The sequence below is a fragment of the Candida tropicalis genome (genome assembly GCF_000006335.3).
Source record: "Candida tropicalis MYA-3404 genomic scaffold supercont3.7, whole genome shotgun sequence".
Lineage (NCBI taxonomy): Eukaryota > Fungi > Ascomycota > Pichiomycetes > Serinales > Debaryomycetaceae > Candida > Candida tropicalis.
The window spans coordinates 556,348-575,660 of record NW_003020059.1 but is presented as its reverse complement, the minus strand read 5'-3'; the positions used below and the strand labels follow the sequence as shown (position 1 = coordinate 575,660).

The 19,313-nt window shown below is 32.4% G+C and overlaps 8 protein-coding genes across 8 annotated transcripts; 1 reads left to right on the top strand and 7 right to left on the bottom strand. All coding sequences in view use genetic code 12, as the record gives it.

Moving 5' to 3' along the window:
• Window positions 1-523: 523 nt before the first annotated feature.
• CTRG_05074 (uncharacterized protein) lies at window positions 524-1,261 on the top strand (the record flags this gene model as incomplete). Its single annotated transcript, XM_002550730.1, has 1 exon — window positions 524-1,261. The coding sequence occupies one exon, from the start codon at window positions 524-526 to the stop codon at window positions 1,259-1,261; it is 738 nt and encodes a 245-aa protein (XP_002550776.1).
• Window positions 1,262-1,319: 58 nt separating this feature from the next.
• Window positions 1,320-1,661, bottom strand: CTRG_05073 (uncharacterized protein; the record flags this gene model as incomplete). Its single annotated transcript, XM_002550729.1, has 1 exon — window positions 1,320-1,661. The coding sequence occupies one exon, from the start codon at window positions 1,659-1,661 to the stop codon at window positions 1,320-1,322; it is 342 nt and encodes a 113-aa protein (XP_002550775.1).
• A 1,220-nt stretch (window positions 1,662-2,881) lies between these two features.
• CTRG_05072 (uncharacterized protein) lies at window positions 2,882-3,907 on the bottom strand (the record flags this gene model as incomplete). The annotated part of the gene is made up of 1 exon (XM_002550728.1): window positions 2,882-3,907. The coding sequence occupies one exon, from the start codon at window positions 3,905-3,907 to the stop codon at window positions 2,882-2,884; it is 1,026 nt and encodes a 341-aa protein (XP_002550774.1).
• Window positions 3,908-4,474: 567 nt separating this feature from the next.
• On the bottom strand, window positions 4,475-8,710 carry RIM15 (protein kinase; the record flags this gene model as incomplete). The annotated part of the gene is made up of 1 exon (XM_002550727.1): window positions 4,475-8,710. The coding sequence occupies one exon, from the start codon at window positions 8,708-8,710 to the stop codon at window positions 4,475-4,477; it is 4,236 nt and encodes a 1,411-aa protein (XP_002550773.1).
• A 1,311-nt stretch (window positions 8,711-10,021) lies between these two features.
• Window positions 10,022-10,636, bottom strand: MET28 (Met28p; the record flags this gene model as incomplete). The annotated part of the gene is made up of 1 exon (XM_002550726.1): window positions 10,022-10,636. The coding sequence occupies one exon, from the start codon at window positions 10,634-10,636 to the stop codon at window positions 10,022-10,024; it is 615 nt and encodes a 204-aa protein (XP_002550772.1).
• A 732-nt stretch (window positions 10,637-11,368) lies between these two features.
• On the bottom strand, window positions 11,369-13,018 carry RTF1 (Rtf1p; the record flags this gene model as incomplete). The annotated part of the gene is made up of 1 exon (XM_002550725.1): window positions 11,369-13,018. The coding sequence occupies one exon, from the start codon at window positions 13,016-13,018 to the stop codon at window positions 11,369-11,371; it is 1,650 nt and encodes a 549-aa protein (XP_002550771.1).
• Window positions 13,019-16,276: 3,258 nt separating this feature from the next.
• Window positions 16,277-16,666, bottom strand: CYB5 (Cyb5p; the record flags this gene model as incomplete). Its single annotated transcript, XM_002550724.1, has 1 exon — window positions 16,277-16,666. The coding sequence occupies one exon, from the start codon at window positions 16,664-16,666 to the stop codon at window positions 16,277-16,279; it is 390 nt and encodes a 129-aa protein (XP_002550770.1).
• A 705-nt stretch (window positions 16,667-17,371) lies between these two features.
• Window positions 17,372-18,163, bottom strand: NOP15 (rRNA-binding ribosome biosynthesis protein; the record flags this gene model as incomplete). The annotated part of the gene is made up of 1 exon (XM_002550723.1): window positions 17,372-18,163. One exon carries the CDS (start codon window positions 18,161-18,163, stop codon window positions 17,372-17,374), a length of 792 nt encoding a protein of 263 aa, XP_002550769.1.
• Window positions 18,164-19,313: the final 1,150 nt, after the last annotated feature.

Sequence of the window (19,313 nt, the reverse complement as noted above, 5' to 3'; positions counted from 1 at the left end):
TTAGTTCTTGAACGCAATGCACGACTTTGCACGTGATGCAACATTACTGGTTTTTCTCAAAGCAGATAGCTGATTTGATATAAGAATGAGGTGGTATAGTTGTGTTGGGAGGATTGAGAGTAGGAGTGATGGTTTTTAAAATAGAGATGATGCTATAATGTTGTGTTGTTTAATTTATGTTAAATTATGAAAGGAGCGGCTGGTGATTGAAGTTTCTGTTATGATTCTAAGTGGTAATTATAATAAACCTGAAACGATTAGTAGAAACGACCAGTTGTAGGAACAACATAGAGCACTATCAGCTATCATTTTGATAGCACGTACAGTATAAGATCAGACATTCTTGCAGTGTTAGGTTTTTACGACCCGCAGCATATTGGCCGGTCGTGCAACGTCTTATTTATTTTTTTTTTTTTATGTTTTTTTCCGTTTCCCCAAAGAATGACAGCATCAAGAATGCATAACCAAAATGTTCATGTTTTTCAGATTGCATTGACATCCACCACACCATTAGGTATTTAGAATGACGAATTATATTGTTTGTTTAGCTCATTTTTGTGAATTACATGGACCTACTGTTATAATATGCACACAAATAACCACAAAAAAATTCCTTAAGGAGAACTTACTTTCTTCTAATTCAAGACTAGCCAATTGTTTATCATGTCAACTAATACTACCAAATTCTTCAGTTAACCTTACCACACCAATAGAAAACAATAATAATGATGGTAAAAAAGAAGAAGAAGAACCAAAAGTATCTGTATCAACCCATTATCCTGCATCCAGTAAACGGTATTCTGCATTGACAAAATTGGTGATGAAATCGTTATCGGTAGAGACTACTTCAGAATTATCTAAACCTATGTTTTATGGTGATGCCATAAATGGATATTGTATTAATCAAATATTTAAGATTGAGGATATAAATGCTAGAGGAGGAGAAAGAAAATATAGTTTAATGATTGTTAGTGATGATGAATTTGAGTTGTTGAATAATTGGGATATTCTTCAGATGTATTTGAATGAAATAATTGAATTAATTCAAAAGAAAGTTATTGATTGGAATCAGAGAAATGAAGTATCACTGAAATTCAATGCAGATGGAAGTGTGAAAAATGGAAATGTGTTAGATAATGAGAGATTTCTTCGAAGAAGTTTAAACAAACCTAGATCATTGACTGAATTAACTAATGATGATGAAATATTTGTCAAATTGCATTTATTGGCAACAGAATTGTTGAAAGATATAAATAAATAAATGAATAGATAAACAAGTAAACGAACTAAAACAACAACAATAACAATGTCTAATGGATCTAGTTGAGAAGAGATTGTAATTTTCCTTGGGAGTTTAAAGTTTGAAGATCTGAATTACCACCAATGTGTTTTCCATTAATGAAAATGTTTGGAACAGTACGTTGACCAGTTATTTCTTGTAAAGCATTCTGGATGGTTGACCCATTACTTAATGTATCTAATTCAATCAACTTGAAATTTTGATTATATTTGGACAACAAGTCTTTAGTTGAAGAACAATAAGGACAGTAACTCTTAGAGTAAACAACCACTTTATTTGAACTAATAGTTGATTCGATATCTTTCTTCAACTCTGGACTCACTGGTTCTGATTTGAACCAAGATGTAAACCACTGAAACATTATTGACGATAAGGCAAATTGGGGGAAATAGTAAACACGTCAAATAAAGAAAGAAAGAAAAAAAAAATTCTTCTTTTATTAAAATCTCTATAATTGAAGTGTCGTGCGAATGTACCAATATCCGTTTGCTTGACTACCGGGATAATTGCCAAAACAAAGTAAACTCCCCATTAGTGACTGTGTTGTAAAGCCTAAAGATATTATTATGGATAGGATTAACATATGAGGTTTTGTTTGTTAACTGGTCTGACAGTTTTATTACTTTGTGAAGGACAAACTTGTGGATAATGGTTAGATTGGTAGCTCTATATAGGGAATGATTATTATAATGGAAATCATTTTACAATAGAAATTACTTTAATTGAAATAAGCCCCTGTAATGATACCAAATTTTGAATTGACTACTTCATAATCAATAATCTAATCTCAAATACTTATCGCCGGAAGATGTTTTTTTTTGCAACAATTGCTTAACGATTTAAGAATCCACTAATCACCATGAGTTGGATTTTAAAACACTAAAATAGACAAAGAGAAATGGAAAGAGGAGTCAAAGTGGATGACAGTACTACTTTATAGAAGTCTAGTTACAGTTTAAGAAATTCCCTTTTGTTCTAGTTCTGATAATTAATTGTTGCAAATTGGATACAACAATGTCTACAACCGATCAAACCTGAAATATGATACAAACCTATCCATGATGATCCTGTTTTAATTCTCAAGACTACATCAAATTACCAAAAGGGAATGTAAAATTAGAGAAAAAGAGGAAGAAGCTTTGAATAAGAAATTACAACTCTTAGAATGCTAAATATGAGAAATCGATCTCACTTCCTAGAGGAATATCAGCAATTATAAAGAATAAACTGATGATATAGGAACTAAACTTGGAGATGATATAGAATCTTTCGGCATTAAAGTCAACATGGCTAATCCTTTTATGTATAAATTAAGAGTATTAGTGGATTCTATTGATGAAAACTAGATCTTTTGACCAATTATTCCCATTCCTGATGTATACTAATGTAGTTTTTTAAATGATGTGACTTCACTATATGGAGAAATGATGTTATTGTGGGCAACATTACAGGAATTACTTGCTATTGAATGTTTCGATTCTCTTACATAGTTACCATTTTGTTCGACCTTTCTTGTGTCTATTAAAATAACTTGTTTGTTTATTGATACATAAAATTTCAAAACATCTAACTGTTAAACATCTACACTTTTAATTTCTCAACCAGTTCAACAAGGTCATCTTTTTCAATTTGTTTGACTAAATCAATAACTGAATCATCCAAACTTCTTAATTTCATACCAATCAATTTCTTAGATCTTTCATCATTTGGTTTAACAAAATCAGATTCTTTAATTGGATTAGGTTTAGGTAATTTTGATTTCCAATTTGGGAAATTATCAATTATAATTTGAATCATATTATCATTAGTAATTTTATTTGATTCTAATAAAATTCTTTGATTTGAAAAATTTTCATCATCAATAGCTTTATTATGAATAATTGCAACATCTCTAACATCAACAGCACCAGCAGCCATAATTGGAATTTCATCATTTGAATTTAATTTTAATAAACTTCCAATCATTCCAGAAGTTGAAGGTTGAGAATTTTTAGTTATTTCAGTATCAAATTTAACTGGTCCAAGAATTAAACTTGGCATAATTGCAACTAAATCAAATTTTGGTTTTTCATGTTTAATAAAATTCCAAGCTTCTTGTTCTGCTAATTTTTTAGCTGTAAAATATGCCATTGTTCCATTAATTTTACCTAATTCATAAGTTAAAGGTGACCAATCATCATCTGAATATTCTCCATTATATCCAAATGCTTTATCTGGTCCAATCATACTAGCCAGTGATGATGTTAAAATAACACGTTTAATATTTGGTGCATTTTCTTTAATACTAGTTAAAGTATATTTGATGATATTAATTGAAGGATCAATGATTTCTTTAGCATAATCATCAGCAGTAAATTTAACCACCAGAGCAGTATTAATAAATGTTGTTGCTTCTGGATGCTTTTGCAATATTGAATCTAAAGCATTTGGTTTATCAAGTTCAGAAACTATTTCAAATGATAAATTTGATGTTGGGAATAATTTAACAAGTTTATCCTGTGATCCTTTAGATCTTACAATAGCAATAACTTTACGATCTGAAGATAATAATTCACTAAGGATATGTTGACCTACATATCCACTAGCACCAGTGATGAAAATTGACATAATGAACTGTTGTTGTTGTTGTTGTTGATTTGATTGACAAGACAAAAAAAAACCAGGAACAAATAACCAACGATGAAGAAGAAGAAGTTATGATCTTTTGGGGGGATCCTTTTATACTCAGCAAGAATTGCCCTTTCTTAAAACATAAAGTATTATTAAAGATTGACATGTCGAAATTTTTGGCTAACATTCCCGAATTTCCAATTTTCCTGTATATAAACCAAATGGGTTTTTGTGTTGTATTTCCGTGTGAAATATTATTTTTTTTTTTTTTGTTTTGTTTTTAATTCCGATAATGACATGTTTCGGGATTTAAAAACTTTTAATTCCCTCAATATAATTCCGTATACGATTGATTATTCCAGTTCACTTGCCACCATATGGATACGTTAATGCAAATGCAATACGGGGCGCCCGTTTTCTTTGTCCCTACCCATCGGGATACCCCCCGCCAAAAAGCGGACTAATTGTCAATTTAAGGTTCATCTCGGAGTACCTACGTTCTTGAAACACAGAACCAAGAAAATGAAAAGAAAAATACAATTATACATTTTCATAAACTATGAACTATGAACTATACATATTTTTCAATTTTTCAATTTCTTTCTTATTTTCCTTTTCCAAAACCGACAAGTTTCTATACAGGAATGAGCCGAATTCACTAGGATCAACCAATTTACTTCCTCTTCTTTCCCTTTTCCCACTTCCTCCAATACCGCTACCAGTACCAGAATTAGAGAGACCACCACTTCCACTTGTACCGCTGGTATCTTCTCCAGATAATTCACCAATACGTGGTCTTGTCACTTCATCAATAGCTGAATCATCCTCAATTGGTAATTTGCTCTTTAATGCTCCTCTATCATCATGATAATTAATGTCACTTTCTGGCTTGAATGGAGGTGATCTACTAAATAAAGTATCCCAATCAACTTCACCTTTGAAAAAATCATGATTTTTAATTTCTTCAGCTCCTCCTTCATAACCCAATCTTTCTACTGGATTCAATACTAACAATTTGGAAATCAAATCGTTTGCTAATGTTACATCTTCACCGTCTTGATTATCGGGCCATGTAATTGAACATTGAAGAATATTTTCAAATATCTTATGAGGGGAATCACCATGGAATGGAGTTATACCATAAATCATTTCATACATGATAACACCAACAGACCACCAATCACTAGCTTGACTTTGACCTTCACCTTGAATAGTCTCAGGAGCAAGATAATCAGGAGTACCCACAAACTTAATCACATTCTTTTGACCACCTTCTTCGGCGGTTATTTCTGGATTATACAATGCATAATTCGTCGTTGACATTTGATCATCATCCAATATGGCAAACGATGATTCCGATGCTGTTCGAGGAATTATTGGTTTGAGTACTGGTGAATCAACGAACCCACTTGATCCTGATCGACTGCGTAATTTGGCAAATGATTTCTGTGGTGGAGTTGAAGTGAATGAAGATTCCAAATATGCCAACGTTGGTGAACTACAAGATTGTGGAGATGGTGGGATCCCCAAAGGCGCTTGTGCTGTTGCTGTTGCTGCCGTTGTAGTTGTAGTACTGGTGGTGTTTGTTGAGTTTGTAGTAGTAATGGATGTCGGTGTTTGTTGGGTTGGGGTTCTAGGGAAATCAACACTTGGTGATAAGGTGAATGGAGTTATTGAATTTGTCCTTTTGTGGTGGGATTCTTCAATCATACTTCTAAACAATTCAAGACCTTGCTCGTTGGTACTACTTTTTCTATGTTGTTGTTGGGTCCTTTGTCTGCCCACAACTCCTAGTCTTGATAATCCAAAATCTGTCAACTTCAAATGTCCGTTCTGGTCAATTAAAATATTATCTGGTTTCAAATCTCTATGAATGATCCCACGACTATGTAAATCATCAACGCAAACAATAATTTCCGAGATGTAACGTCTTGTCCAATCGACACCTAATGTTCCCAAATTCTTAATCAATGTAGCACAATCACCACCATTCAAATATTCCATGACAATATATAAATATTCTCGTGATTGGAAACTGCTATATAATTGTGCAACATATGGTGAATCAGATTGTCTCATCATAACTGCTCGTTCAGATTTGACATTTAAGACTTGATTTTTTGCAACCATATCTCGTTTCTTCAAAACTTTAATGGCAACCAAATCTCCTGTGATCTTTCTCTTTGCCAAAAATACCGATCCAAAGGCACCTTTACTGATTGGTCTGATAACTTCATAATCCTTGATACCTCCCGTACTCTTACTTTGTGGTTGAGCAGAAACCAATAATGGGGACATTGGTGGTTGCGGTTTGGCACCTGCGCTCTTCAGACTTGAACTAGCTGATGATTGATGTGACAAATGCGTATTCAACGATAAATGTGTAATCTTCTTGTCATCGTGGTTACCACTGGTAGTAGTAATAAATGGAGATGAACTAGGTGTTTCCAAAGTATTCTTCTGCAACGTTGTCAAATTAGTCTTTTCAACATACATTGGTGCAGGTGATAAATGACGTCTCGGAGATGAATACTGCGAATTACTTTCTGAAGATCGCTTCGAAAGATCCAAAGTCTGCATAGATTCTAGTAAATCTTTGGAAGAATTAGTTGTTGCTGTTGGGATTGGAATTCCAGCCGATGACCTTCTTGGTGTTGATGAATTCGACCCGGATCTATTCAACGGCAATGATGAAAATGATGAATTATGCGATTTTAAAAGACTTGTACTATTGTTGCCAACATTATCCTTAAGTAACAAATCCTTAGGAGTCACTGCATTTTCAAGATTCAATAAACTTGGTGTCGTGCTTCGACTTCTACTACTTCTTCGTGGTTTTGGTGCTTGTAAAGTAGGAGCAACTGCTGCAGGTTCTCCCAATACCAGCTCTTCGGACTCAGATACTTCCAAGGCACTATCCCCAAGAGGGGTGCATTCTCGTGAAGTTAAAATCGTTTGGATTTTAATTCTCTCCACAGTCTCCTTTACTGTTTTCAAAACCAACATATCCACTTCATGTTTGATCTTTTCCAGGTACTGTAAAATAGATACCAATCGTGAAAGAGTATCTAGCTTGTCAGAAATCAATTGCTGAGTATCTTCAATAATTTGTTTGATTGCCAAGTCAGAAGTCTCGAGAACCTTTGGATTCATAACCGAGTTTAATGCCTTTTCAGAGGCGGGAGAAAATTCCAAAATATTATCATCGTTATTTGAAGGAGGATTAATCAACAAGGCTTCATCACACAATTCAATAATTCTTTGTAGTATACCAAACGGGAATTTTTTAGAATACATGAGGGATTTATTCTTGGCTTGGAAATTTTTCGTCAATACTTTATTAGCTAATTTTGGTGAAGGAAAATCAGATGTACTAGGCAAGGGAATACCCTTGTACTCTAAAAGAATATGAGATGACAGTCCACTGCTATCTTCAGAAGAACTAGATGAAGTTGTTGACATTAAGGACGAGGCAGGAGATGCAGTTGCAATATGGGATTGATTGGTTAACAATTGTGGTGGAGTACTCAGTCCCAGTATCAGTGGAGATGGCAGTAGTTGACCGGCAATGGCGATACTTTCGGATACCTTGATGATTAAATCACGTTGTTCACTAATGGCATCATGATATTGTTGTAAATCCTCACCAGCTCGATGTTCTAGAATACAGATATCTGAATGCTTTTCAATAAACCAAGCCGGGAAGTAAGTCTCACATATACGACATAATACAGTTTTTGGTGGAGGTACACTATCTTCATCAATAATTCCCTCATTCTTAAGATTGACCAAATAACCTTCAAATATTTCCGCACCAAAACCCAATAAATCTATAAGAGTTGGTGGTAATGTCAAATCCAAATCTATTTGAACAAATGGACGAATGGTCCACATGGAATGAGTAGGTAGTCTGGTTTTTTGATCATTTATTAAAAGTCCCTCGGCTTCTAGCTCCATGACTTCACCATCATTTGATATTTCTGAAGATAGCGTACTAGCAGTTTCACTGTTATCTTCTTCTCCTTCTTCTTCTTCCCCGTCTTCATCCTGCACCTGTGAAGGGTTGACATAGTCGTCGACTTGTGTATAACGAAAATCTTCTACTGAATTATGAGGGGTAAGATAATTAGGTCTGGGTATCTCTTCATCTTCTTCTTCTTGACTGCTATCAACATCCACATCACCATCATTATCATTATCATCATCGTCATGTAAACGAGTTAATGATTTTTTTCTTCTTGAGTGATTGGTGGCAGTGATAAATTTAACCTTGTAACTGCAATCTTCTTTAATCATGGCATCAATGGCAGTATTGAATACTTGAGCATCTTCATTGTTGTTGGCAATTATAATCTTGGAGATATGTCTATTTAATATCTTTTTAATTCTAGTACCAACAATGTGTTCCCAATTTTTACTTAAATAACGCACATTACCATCTAAATCTAATTCCATAACTATTGTTGGATTATTTGACGAGGCCAATTTAATACTGGTACTATCTTGCAGGGTTGAAACATCCTTAGACGAAACAGTAGAAGTAGTGGAGTTTCTAATATAAGAACTAATTGGCATATGTTGTATAACCATAGGACCTGGTCTCTGTTTTAATCTTTCTTCCAAAGATTGCTCTAGGGATGGTTCTTGTTCATGATGCAACTGATCTATTTCTGTGTGGCATGGGGAAATTGATCGATCAGACAAGATATGGTGTAACTCTGGTTTACCAAAAATGGAATCATCAAATAAAGAATCTTTATCTTCATCGATTGGAGTTTTAATTTCGGGAATGTTCGACATAATTGACCAGTGTTATATTGAAAATGTATATGTGGAGTAAGAACCAAAAAAAAAATAATAATAATATGGAGTGGGATGATTCTTTTTTTTTTTTTGTCAGCGAATTGAATTAATATAAATAAGTGGTAAAATAAATAAATTAGAAAAACCCACTGAAATGTGGATAATCTATGAAATTGATAGTACTGTAGAATTAAAGGAAAAACCAGATAAATGATGTATCAATGAGTTAAATTTATTTGTTGATGTACAAATAATCATTGAAATGTTTGTGTAGCCTTTTTTTTTCCCTCTCTCTTTGAGATTGTTGTTGAAGATGAAAATGGGTTATCTTCGCGCTGTGATTAGTTTTGTCTGGACGTCCTGCCGCCCGCCTGTTAAAAAGCCTATGCCTATGCCTATGTCTATGCCTATGCGTGTGCGTTGTATAATTTCTACTTCTTAGTAATTTGATTGTCCAATTATTGACTGCTTCCATAGTTTCCTTAAATTTTAATTACAACCTGATACAACCATCACCAGTATAAAAAAAATACTGCTAATTGTATATTAAACAATGAGTGGCAAATACTACACCACCACCACCACCACCACCACTGAGCCTTGATTGTACACCTGATGGCTTTTGTTCTCTTCACATTTTTGTAAAAATGGCTATAGGTACAGTTTTACTGACTCCTTTTCTTACTCCTATTTATTCATTTATTCATTTATTCATTTATTGTTTTCCCTATTTTCTCCGCATGCGGGTTATATAAATTTTTGCTGTACGACCTGTGTACCATCGTCCCATGCATGCCGCCCTTTTCCCCTCTTAGTTTGCTCAATTCGTTCGACCAATAATTCAAACTCCTACGTCAAAAATACGTCCAATTCCAATCTACATGTCAGAACGGGACGGAAAGGGAGATGAATTTAAAACCAGTCATGCGTTGCATTAGTGTAGGTCGATCGTCCCACCTTCATTCGTGCGTCCACATCTCGCGATCCATATACCCGGTTTTAAACCATGGATAATCATCAACTTACAACTACTCCCCCTTTCTCCACTACAAACCCTTTGAATTACTTACACACCCTCTCTCTCACTCTGATACAACATATAATTACAAAATTACATGAACTGAAATAAATGTTTAATACTACAAACAAGTATACTTAAATAGCTTTTTATCTAAAAAAAAAAATTCAATCAAAAAAAAATAAATCCATTATTCCTATTTTGCTCTTTTTTTTCAAGTTTTATTATTAACAATATTTATAAGATGAATCATTAAATTACATGAATGGGTTTATATGTAGCAGTGTAAATCAAGAACTCCAATGCCAATCATCTAGACTTCTCTTTTTAATTGTTTCCAATAAATCATCATTTTTCTTTTCTTGTTCTTTTAAAAGAATTGATTTAAGTATTTTATTTTCCATTTCTATACTCTTTAATTTCTTTTCCAATACAGATACTTTTTCTTCCAATTCTTTAGAACGTTGTATTAGTTCTTGTTCCTTCAACTTCTTTTTAATTCTAAATCTTGCACTTGCTGCTGTGTTTCTCTTTCTCTTATCTTCTTGAGCAGCCACTGTTGCTACTTTGTCTTCAACTTTTTTATTACTAGTTGTGATTGGTTGTGAAGGAATAGTAAATTGTTCTTGTTGAGGTGGAGTGATATTTGTAAATTGGAAATCAGTAAATTGTGGTTGTTGTTGTGATGGTGGTTGATTATCTATTGGTTCTTGTTTAAGTTGAATGGTTTCTTGTTTTGGTTTGATTGGAATTTGATCATTGCCAAATACATCTAAAGAAAAGAAGTCATTATTGGCAGCTTGTGAAAACAAATCCAATTCACTTTGATCAATTTGTGGTGAAATGGTTGAATCACTGGCAGTGCCAAAATCGATATTTAAATTTTGCAAGTAATCAAAATTCATCTTTAGTTTGATTCTATGAATTCACAAGTAAATAGAAGTGTTGTCAAATCAAATCTTAAAAAAGACAGAAAAGGGTTAGTAGGAGAAAAACTGGGAAATTTGTTGATGGTTTTATATCCTGATCACACGCACTCATTTACTCATACAAACGCAATATGAGTGAGAGAGAAAAAATTTTTTCTTCTTTGTTAATTAATTAGAGCAACGTTTTTTCTCATACATTTGTCTGAGTCAGAAATCCAACAAACTAAAAAAAAAGCAATTTCATTAATAAGCAAAAAATTCTTCTATTGTTTCAAAGTGGTCTATTATTTGCAGAACACTAATCATCTCATGTTTCACCTTTACTCTGCGTTGATTCATATCTACACTTAATCATTTCTACAAGTGTATTACTATCACTCAGATTTACACACAATCCCATCCATCAAAGTGTGACAAGATCTGAATGACAGTTGTTGTTGTTGTGACTCTTTTTTTTTCTGTTTCCGGTTTAATTAACCGCGGCGGCGATATTACTCTCCGGATTTTTTCTCCTTTTTTATCTCAACCAATCACAATACAATTTCTCTCTCTTCTTGCCTGTAAGTACTGCATACAAGTGATTTGTGATTTTCTATTTCTCTCCGCCGTTGTCAGGAGCTGAATCCGGTAATAATCCCGTCGTATCTACACGTATAAACTGGTAGCACATGATATATATATATATATATGTATATATACATACTCATTTTACAATTCTATTTCAATATCAAAATCAATTGATTTGATCAATTTCTCCATCTCTCCTAAATCTCTATATGTAGATTTAGATATTTCTTCTTCTTGTTTATTCTTCTCTTCAATTAATTCTTGCATATTAACTTCCTGAAGTGCTTTTTCATTCTCTTGATTAATCAAATCTTGATAAAACATCTTGGTGGTAGTTTTCAATCTAGAGAATGGATCACCTCCATCATTTTGCTGTTGACTTGATAATGTCTTGTTTTTAATCTCTGCTTTTCTGATATTTGTTGAATTTAATTTTCTATTTCTTTCATTAACCTTACTGATAATTGATTCTTTACTTTGCACATTAGTTGCAGCTTCATGTTCCAATATACTTTCAATCTTTTTCAAATCACCAAGAATCTTACTAACTTTATTGAAATTGCCTTGTTGTTTAGCTATCTGTAATTCATCCATCAATCTGGTCTTTTGTGTAACCGCATCAACTGCACGAATATTACTTTTATCTGCATTCAATTGTTTCTTTCTTTCAATCATGGCATTAATATCTTGATCACTTAAACCTTTTTTGAAAAATGCATCAACCTCTTCAAATTTACTATTCACATCATCTAATAAATCAATCACTTCATCGGTTTTAGTCAATTCTCGAATATATCTTTCAAATTCTTCTTCAGTTATTGGGGAATTGGAGAAAAAACTAATTGGGAAATCTTTGGTTTGGGTTCGATTTTGACTCACTGTTAAATATATATCTAATCTTGTTCTACCCAATTTATATGTTCGATCTTTCTTTAATTTAACTCCAATTATTTTAACCATTCTATATGAATCTTTTCTTGTCACCTTATCTGGTCCAATATTAATTCTTCCAAATGTATCCACAATTGCATCTTCAAATCCAGGATTAAAACAATATTGTTGAAATGTTCTCCATCCAAATGTTATCTTATTTATATCCGCAAGTTTAGCCAATTCTGTAGATTTCTTTTGTTTTGGTTTCTTAACTTTAGATACTCCTCCCCATTGTACACTTTCTTCATAATCATCAAATTCTTCATCTGATACTTCTTCAATTTCTTCTTCTTCCTCATCATCATCATCCTCCTCTTCGGAATATTCATCATAATCAAGATTCCTTCTACTCTTCTTTCTTGAATGTTGTTCTCTTTGTTTTCTCAATTCATTCAATTTATCCTTCTTTTCTGATTTGATCCCTGTTTTAACTCTTCCTGAAACTCTAGTAGGTTCTTCAACAGAACGATATTTATTAGCTTGTTTTTGTTTCTTCATTCTTTCTTGTAAATATTTCTTTTCTCTAAATTTATCCATCTCTTGTTCTCTATCAAACAATATTTGTTCTCTTTCAACTTCTTCCATTTCTTCCAATTCCATTCGATCGTCTTCATCTTTATATTTACCTTCTAAAGGATAAGGATTAATCAATTCTTCTTCCTCTTCTTCTTCGTACTCCTCTTCTTGTTCCAGATAATCTACTTTACGACGTTTTGATAATACAGCATCATCATCTTCTTCAGATCCAGTAGTTGTTTGTTTTCTTTTAGATAATGGGATTTCTTCTTCGGAATCAGATGCATAGGTGTTATCTTCACCTCCAGCCAATGCTAACAAATCATCTTCTAAATCAGACATAATAAAATAATAATATACGGTTTTTTTTTTTCTTATTGATTGATTGATTGATTAAATGATATTCTTGGACCTTGACTCTTTGGATGTTGTTATTTTTTCTTCCAACTTCGTTGATATTTCTCACACCCGCCAACACTAAAAAAAAAAAAATTAAGTGACATAAATAATGTCGTAGAAATGTCGTTTGGGACAATGTCGCTGATTTTATTTCTCGCGACATTGAAAATTACGACTTTTGTTGCATTAGGGTTGAAGCCCTAAAAAATATAACTTACACGTGACCAATCTGGTCACCAAAAATTAGTTAGAAGAGCAAATTGAAAAAAAGTCTACATTATCAAAAAGCATGGAAATTGTGGGGTTGGAGAGTCAATAGATCAAGATCTTGATTTCTTATTGGCCCATTTAGATATCAATCTAGAAGTTATCCGCTGTAGTTTCCAATTGTTCTTGATATTTCAAACTTAAAATCTATTAAAAAAATGACATGTATTAAAAATAAATTATCAAAATATCACATCATCATGCAACTAAAATTACACTTGATTATTTTTTCACATTTGTAGGGGATTACTCTCTTCATTCATATTGTTATCCACTCTTGTTTTTTTTTCATTCATTAAATAATAATAAAATTGATCATTTGAAGTAGACAATTAATAACTTAACGTAATCTTCTAGCTTCTCTTTCAGATTCCATCAAACACAAGATATCGTTTTCTCTGACTGGACCTTTAACGTTTCTGACGATGGTTCTTGAAGCATCTTCCAAGAATTCAACTCTAACTTGAGTAACACCACCTCTTGAACCGGTTCTACCTAAGACTTTAATAACTTTAGCTAAAGTAACTGGGGTTTTAGCGTCCTAAATTAATACATTTAGTTAGTATATTTTTGAATTCATTCATAAATAGATTTGATCATTTGATATTGAAAATTATCACATACCATATTGTACTGTATTTGATTTATAGTATAGTAATAGAAGGAGGAAAGGGAAAAGGAAAAAGAAGAGAAGATTTTTTTTTTTCAAAGAAGAAAAAAAAAATTTTGATGAATTGAAAATTTCCTACGAGTGTCGTCGCTCACACACACACTCTCTCTCTTCCCATCACAACAGAAAAAAAAAAAAAATTCTGAAGAAAAAAAATCTCAATGTGCAGGATAAAGTCGTGCATTCTCAACAAATAGTAACTATGTAACCTGTAAAGCATTAACGGCTGAATTGTGTAATATAATGAATTAGCTGCAAAAAAATTGTGATTTAATTGGAACTATAAAACATAGCTTTGATAATCATCCAAATGAAATTGGTTTTACTATTAGGATGGTCTATAGTCTGATTAGAATTGGAGTACTTTCTAGATGGGTTCTTCTTATGTCTGGTCATGATGGAAATGATGGAAATGATCTTCGTTACTGTAGAGATTATACAATTGTTGAACAGAAGAGAGAGGTAATATAGTTTTTATATCAATAGTAAATGAGAGGGGTATGATTATTAATCAAGATCGAGGCTTATATTCAAGTAAATGATTCTTGAAAAAGAAAGTATATATATTTTTGTTCAATTTCTGTATTTATTTCGGAGTAAATGTAAAGCCTATTGTTCTACGAAAAAAAAAGAAACAATAAATATTACAAATCAAGGCAATGCCGTTGAAAAATCATTGTACATGGTAATAATCCGCAAATAATGTACAATAGGTACACTTCCACTACACTAAAAAGATGTGATTAAATAGAGAAGTTGATTTAGAGTAGTTTTGGTTGTAAAAAATACATCACAAAAGTCGTGCACGAGCAAAAAATGTTCAAAACTTTAAAACTAAGAAACGTTGGGTTGGTAGTAATGAATTCACATGAGTGTTGCTTGGTGGCCAGTACACCTAATACTGATTACATAATATGAGTTAATTACATGTAATTCGTTTATGCTTGTCCTTGCAGAGGTGACAACATGTAACACTTCCCCTTATACAAGTGTAGATGTAATAATAAATCTAGTTTTATGAGATTGTTGATTTCAATTGGTTGCAAAGCCTTAAATCGTTCTGCACTTCAATCGTAGTATCCAACACTCGTATTAACACAACAGAGATACGCAGAGACTGATAAATATTCATAAGGGGGAATATATTCATTCAATAGAGTAAGGTTTACTATATAAAAGTCCGTTTTGACAATCTCCATAGTGGCAATTAACCAAGGTTAATGATTTGAGAACGTTGTGTAAGTGTCGGGTTCATAACTTCCGACAGTTCCATATTTGACACTGCCGCATGTACTTGTACAACTGCTTCTTTACCGGATAAAGGTCAGATCCTGCAAGGGTCCGTGAGAGCGGCGGCGGGGGGGGGAAGGAAAGTTACTGTTGTGGATAAAAATCAACTACCGGTAATCATTTTCAAGAATGTACCCGTTGTGAATCATAAATGATGTCAATGTATACAAGCTGATCTATTTTGATTGATTCATCCCTTATGGGTCTCTCTCCCCCCAGATTTAGGTATCCAATTTCATATGATGATTGACGCGTGTGAAAAAGAAAAAAAAAGAAATTTTTACAACAATTGACAACACCAACCCAATGTTTCTTTTTTTTTTTTCTGTTGTCCTGTGTGAGTGTTTGTTTGTGCTGAATCACCACCACCACCACATACCCAATAGAACTCAACAAAATTTCGCTTACTAAAGAAAAAAAAACTGAAAATTTAAGAAAAATCTCAAACGATAATCAAATCATACAAAAACCAAATTTGAACTCAAACAAAAATAACCGTTGTCTTCAAAGAATCAGAATATACGATCATGTATGGAATCATAGAAACATTATGAACTACAGTAGAAGGAATCCTCGAAATACCGATAACTCCTGATGGTTTGCATCAAATTCGTTTAGGCAGGGAAACTCTTTTCCTTTAAGCGACATCTGATGATAAGGTTAATTTTTTATTTTTTTTTTCATCAGCTTATTATCCTATCGTGATTCTGTATATGTATTAATTGTATATGTTACATAATGATTTGTATTTAAAAAAAAACAAGATCTCTAATATGACCATCATCATCTAATAGATATTTCTTCTTTCATTAGTTCAAAAGTACTTCTTATTTTGAATGGAGACATGGATGATCTTTCCCCAATGTTGCGCCATATGATCGACCCTTTTTTTTTTTTTTATTTATTTATTTGTTTCTTTCTATTTTTTTCAAACCTGTGATATAGCCACTTGTTGTGATTCATTCTAATAGAATTTAAGCAAAGTTGGATTTGTAGTAGTAAACACCGAAAGCAGCCAAAAAGATACCAACGGCAATCAATGGGAAATTAATACCTGAATCTTCATCAGATTTACTAGCTTGAGCATGTTTGGCTTGAACAATCTTAGCACCTTTCAAGTTACCAAGGTATAATTTTTCCAAGATTTCATGGGCTTCATCAGAATGTCCAATATCATCAAAGGCTTCAGTGGCATCAGTACCAGCACAATCAAGAATAACTTCTTCACCACCTGGGTGTTCATCGATATAACTGGAAATGTTGTAGACTTTACCATTAATGATAACCCATAAATCATCATGGGTGGTATGTTCGGCGACTTCTTCGGCAGTGTAAAGAGTGGTAGTAGTATCAGTATCAGTCATTCTATAAATATTGTTCTTGTTGATTGATTTAAAAAAGAAAAGTCCAAAAAAGAAGAAGAAGTATATATATAAAAATTATTAAACAAGGTGGGAAATTTTTGTGTGGTTTTATACGATAAGTCAACAGAAGAGCGAGAAGAAAAAGAAAAAAGAAAGAAGAACAAGAGGTGGGTTATATGCAGGAAACCAACATTTTTGTTTTTTTTTATATTTAGTTTATTTTTCACAGGATGGTGTAAGAGAAATAGGGTATTTAATTCTCATATGAGTTTAGTTAATTTCCCCCTTTTTTTTTATTAAAAAGCATCCTACAACCCCTCTACGGGTTTAATATGCTTGAATGATACGATTTTTTTTTAGAAAGGGTCAATTTGCTTGTGTGAACTGGAACCAATAGTCGATTCTCTTATTATAATTCAATTTGGTACCCAACTGGCACCTCCCTCACAAATGTTATTCGCACTTTTTTTTTTGTTTATTATTACAAGATAGTGAAATCCTCCACAATGCTTAATATAGTGGGATAATTTTACCCAAAATGGTAAATCAATCATTATCCAACACTATAAAAGATTGAAAGCAAACAGACAGTATATACATAAAACAAAACCAATGGGAGATTTTATCAGGTACTCTCAATTTTAAGTTATCCGCTATTATCTATTACGTAACAAAGTTACTTTTGCTTCTTTGCGCTTAAACTATCTATATAGAACTCAAATCAAAGTCAATACCTTTACTTTTCAATTCCTCTTGTTTCTTTTTCTTAGACTCTTCGAAATTTTCAACCAATTTAGCCCATTCTTTAGCAGATTTTGGTTTATCATGCTTTTCTTTAGCTATTTTCTTCCAAGGAATAACTTTGAATTTCTTTTTGGAATCTTTAAATAAATCTTTGAAAGGTTCATTGACAACTTCACATTTTATTAAATGACCAAACAATAAATAATTATTCATGGTTTCAGCAGCAATTTTAGCAACTTCAAAGGATTGGAATTCTATAAATCCATAATGTTTACTCTTACCAGTTTTCTTATTACGAGATAATTTAAGATTGACTATATCACCAAATTGTTTGAAATATGTCTTTAATTCTTTTTCTTGGAATCCTTCAGGTAATCTTCCAATATATATGACACCAGATTTTGGAGTTTTTTTACTTTTACTTGATTTAGAATCTTCAGTTTCTTCTTCATTAACTTTAATGACTTTATTCACAGAATGACCAGATTTGTTTCCTTTTGAACCATCATTTTCTTCTTCACCTTCTTCTTCATCTTCATCATCATCACTAGATAAACCGTTTATTTCATCATCATCATCATCATCATCACTTTCTTCAGATAATACATGTTCTTCATCCTCACTGGCATCTTCATCATCCGATGATGAAGGTAATTGTAAATCTTCTTCAATTTCTTCAACTGATTTATCACTTGAAACCTTTATTTTTTCAACATTTTCAAGCGCTTTGGAAATAGACTGTTTCTTAGCCATGATTGTAAATATGATTTGGTATATGGGTTGTATTAATTTTATACAGAAATAGAAAATCAGATATTCCGTCTTTGAAATTTTTTTTTTTTTTTTTTGATGTGTGGTATTGGAAATTGAGAGAGAGATGAGATGGTGTAAACACTATGGAAAAAAAAAAAAAAACAGAAGCGTAAATGTCGCAATTAGAAAATGTCACTTGCGACATTGCTGGTGAAACAACAAAAAAAAAACAGTTCATTGTAGCTTAATGGTTGCAACAATTAACCAATCGTTAAACCAATACTTCCTTTTTCTTTTGATAAGAACCGCCCCTTGATCAATAATTAACTAGATTAAACAGATTACATTACAATTATAATGGTTTTATTCTGTTAAACTTATTTCCGCCGGTGGGACCCCTTGAAAAACAAAAATAAGTGGTACGATAAACCCATGATTTAATTCTAGGGTCAATTATTCGGATAAATGTTACAATCAGGCGCTTTGGATATGAAAGAAAATCATTTGACTTTTTTTTTTATTTATTTCTAATTATGATTTGATTTGTGGTATAATTCAAGGTTTAATTCAAGATTACTTGAGATATGACCCATTTACTTTCGGAATTATATATTTCCTGAGCTAAATCAATTTGTCCTCGGTACAATAATCCTTTTTGATTTTGTTCAACATATATTCTTCTCTACAAAAGAGAAGAATATCAGCAATATTTTATTTTATTTTCTTTATTGAAATCAGCAGTTATTATTTTAATAATATTCAATAGTTTAAATGTGACCCGTGCGTGGTTTAAAAGAAATGGATACATCTACGCGATTAAATCTTACTACCAGTAACATCACGACCGTACGATAAACGAAACTGCGGAAACACGGGAGTACTATTTTTTTAAACAAATATTATTTTGCAACATTGACGTCAAATTGGGTTAAAAACATGAATAGTACTACTTTTAGGTAATGTATAATGGTTTAATATAGTTGACATCAATTTGAGGAACCATATTGGTAGCTCAGAAAAAAAAAAAAAAGACGTGCGATTAATAAACCAACTTCAATGCATTAATATACTTGTTAACCATCAAGATTAGGTTTTTCAAAAATTAAGCTTTGCCAATATGGGGCAGAAAGATCAAACATGTTGATTGCAT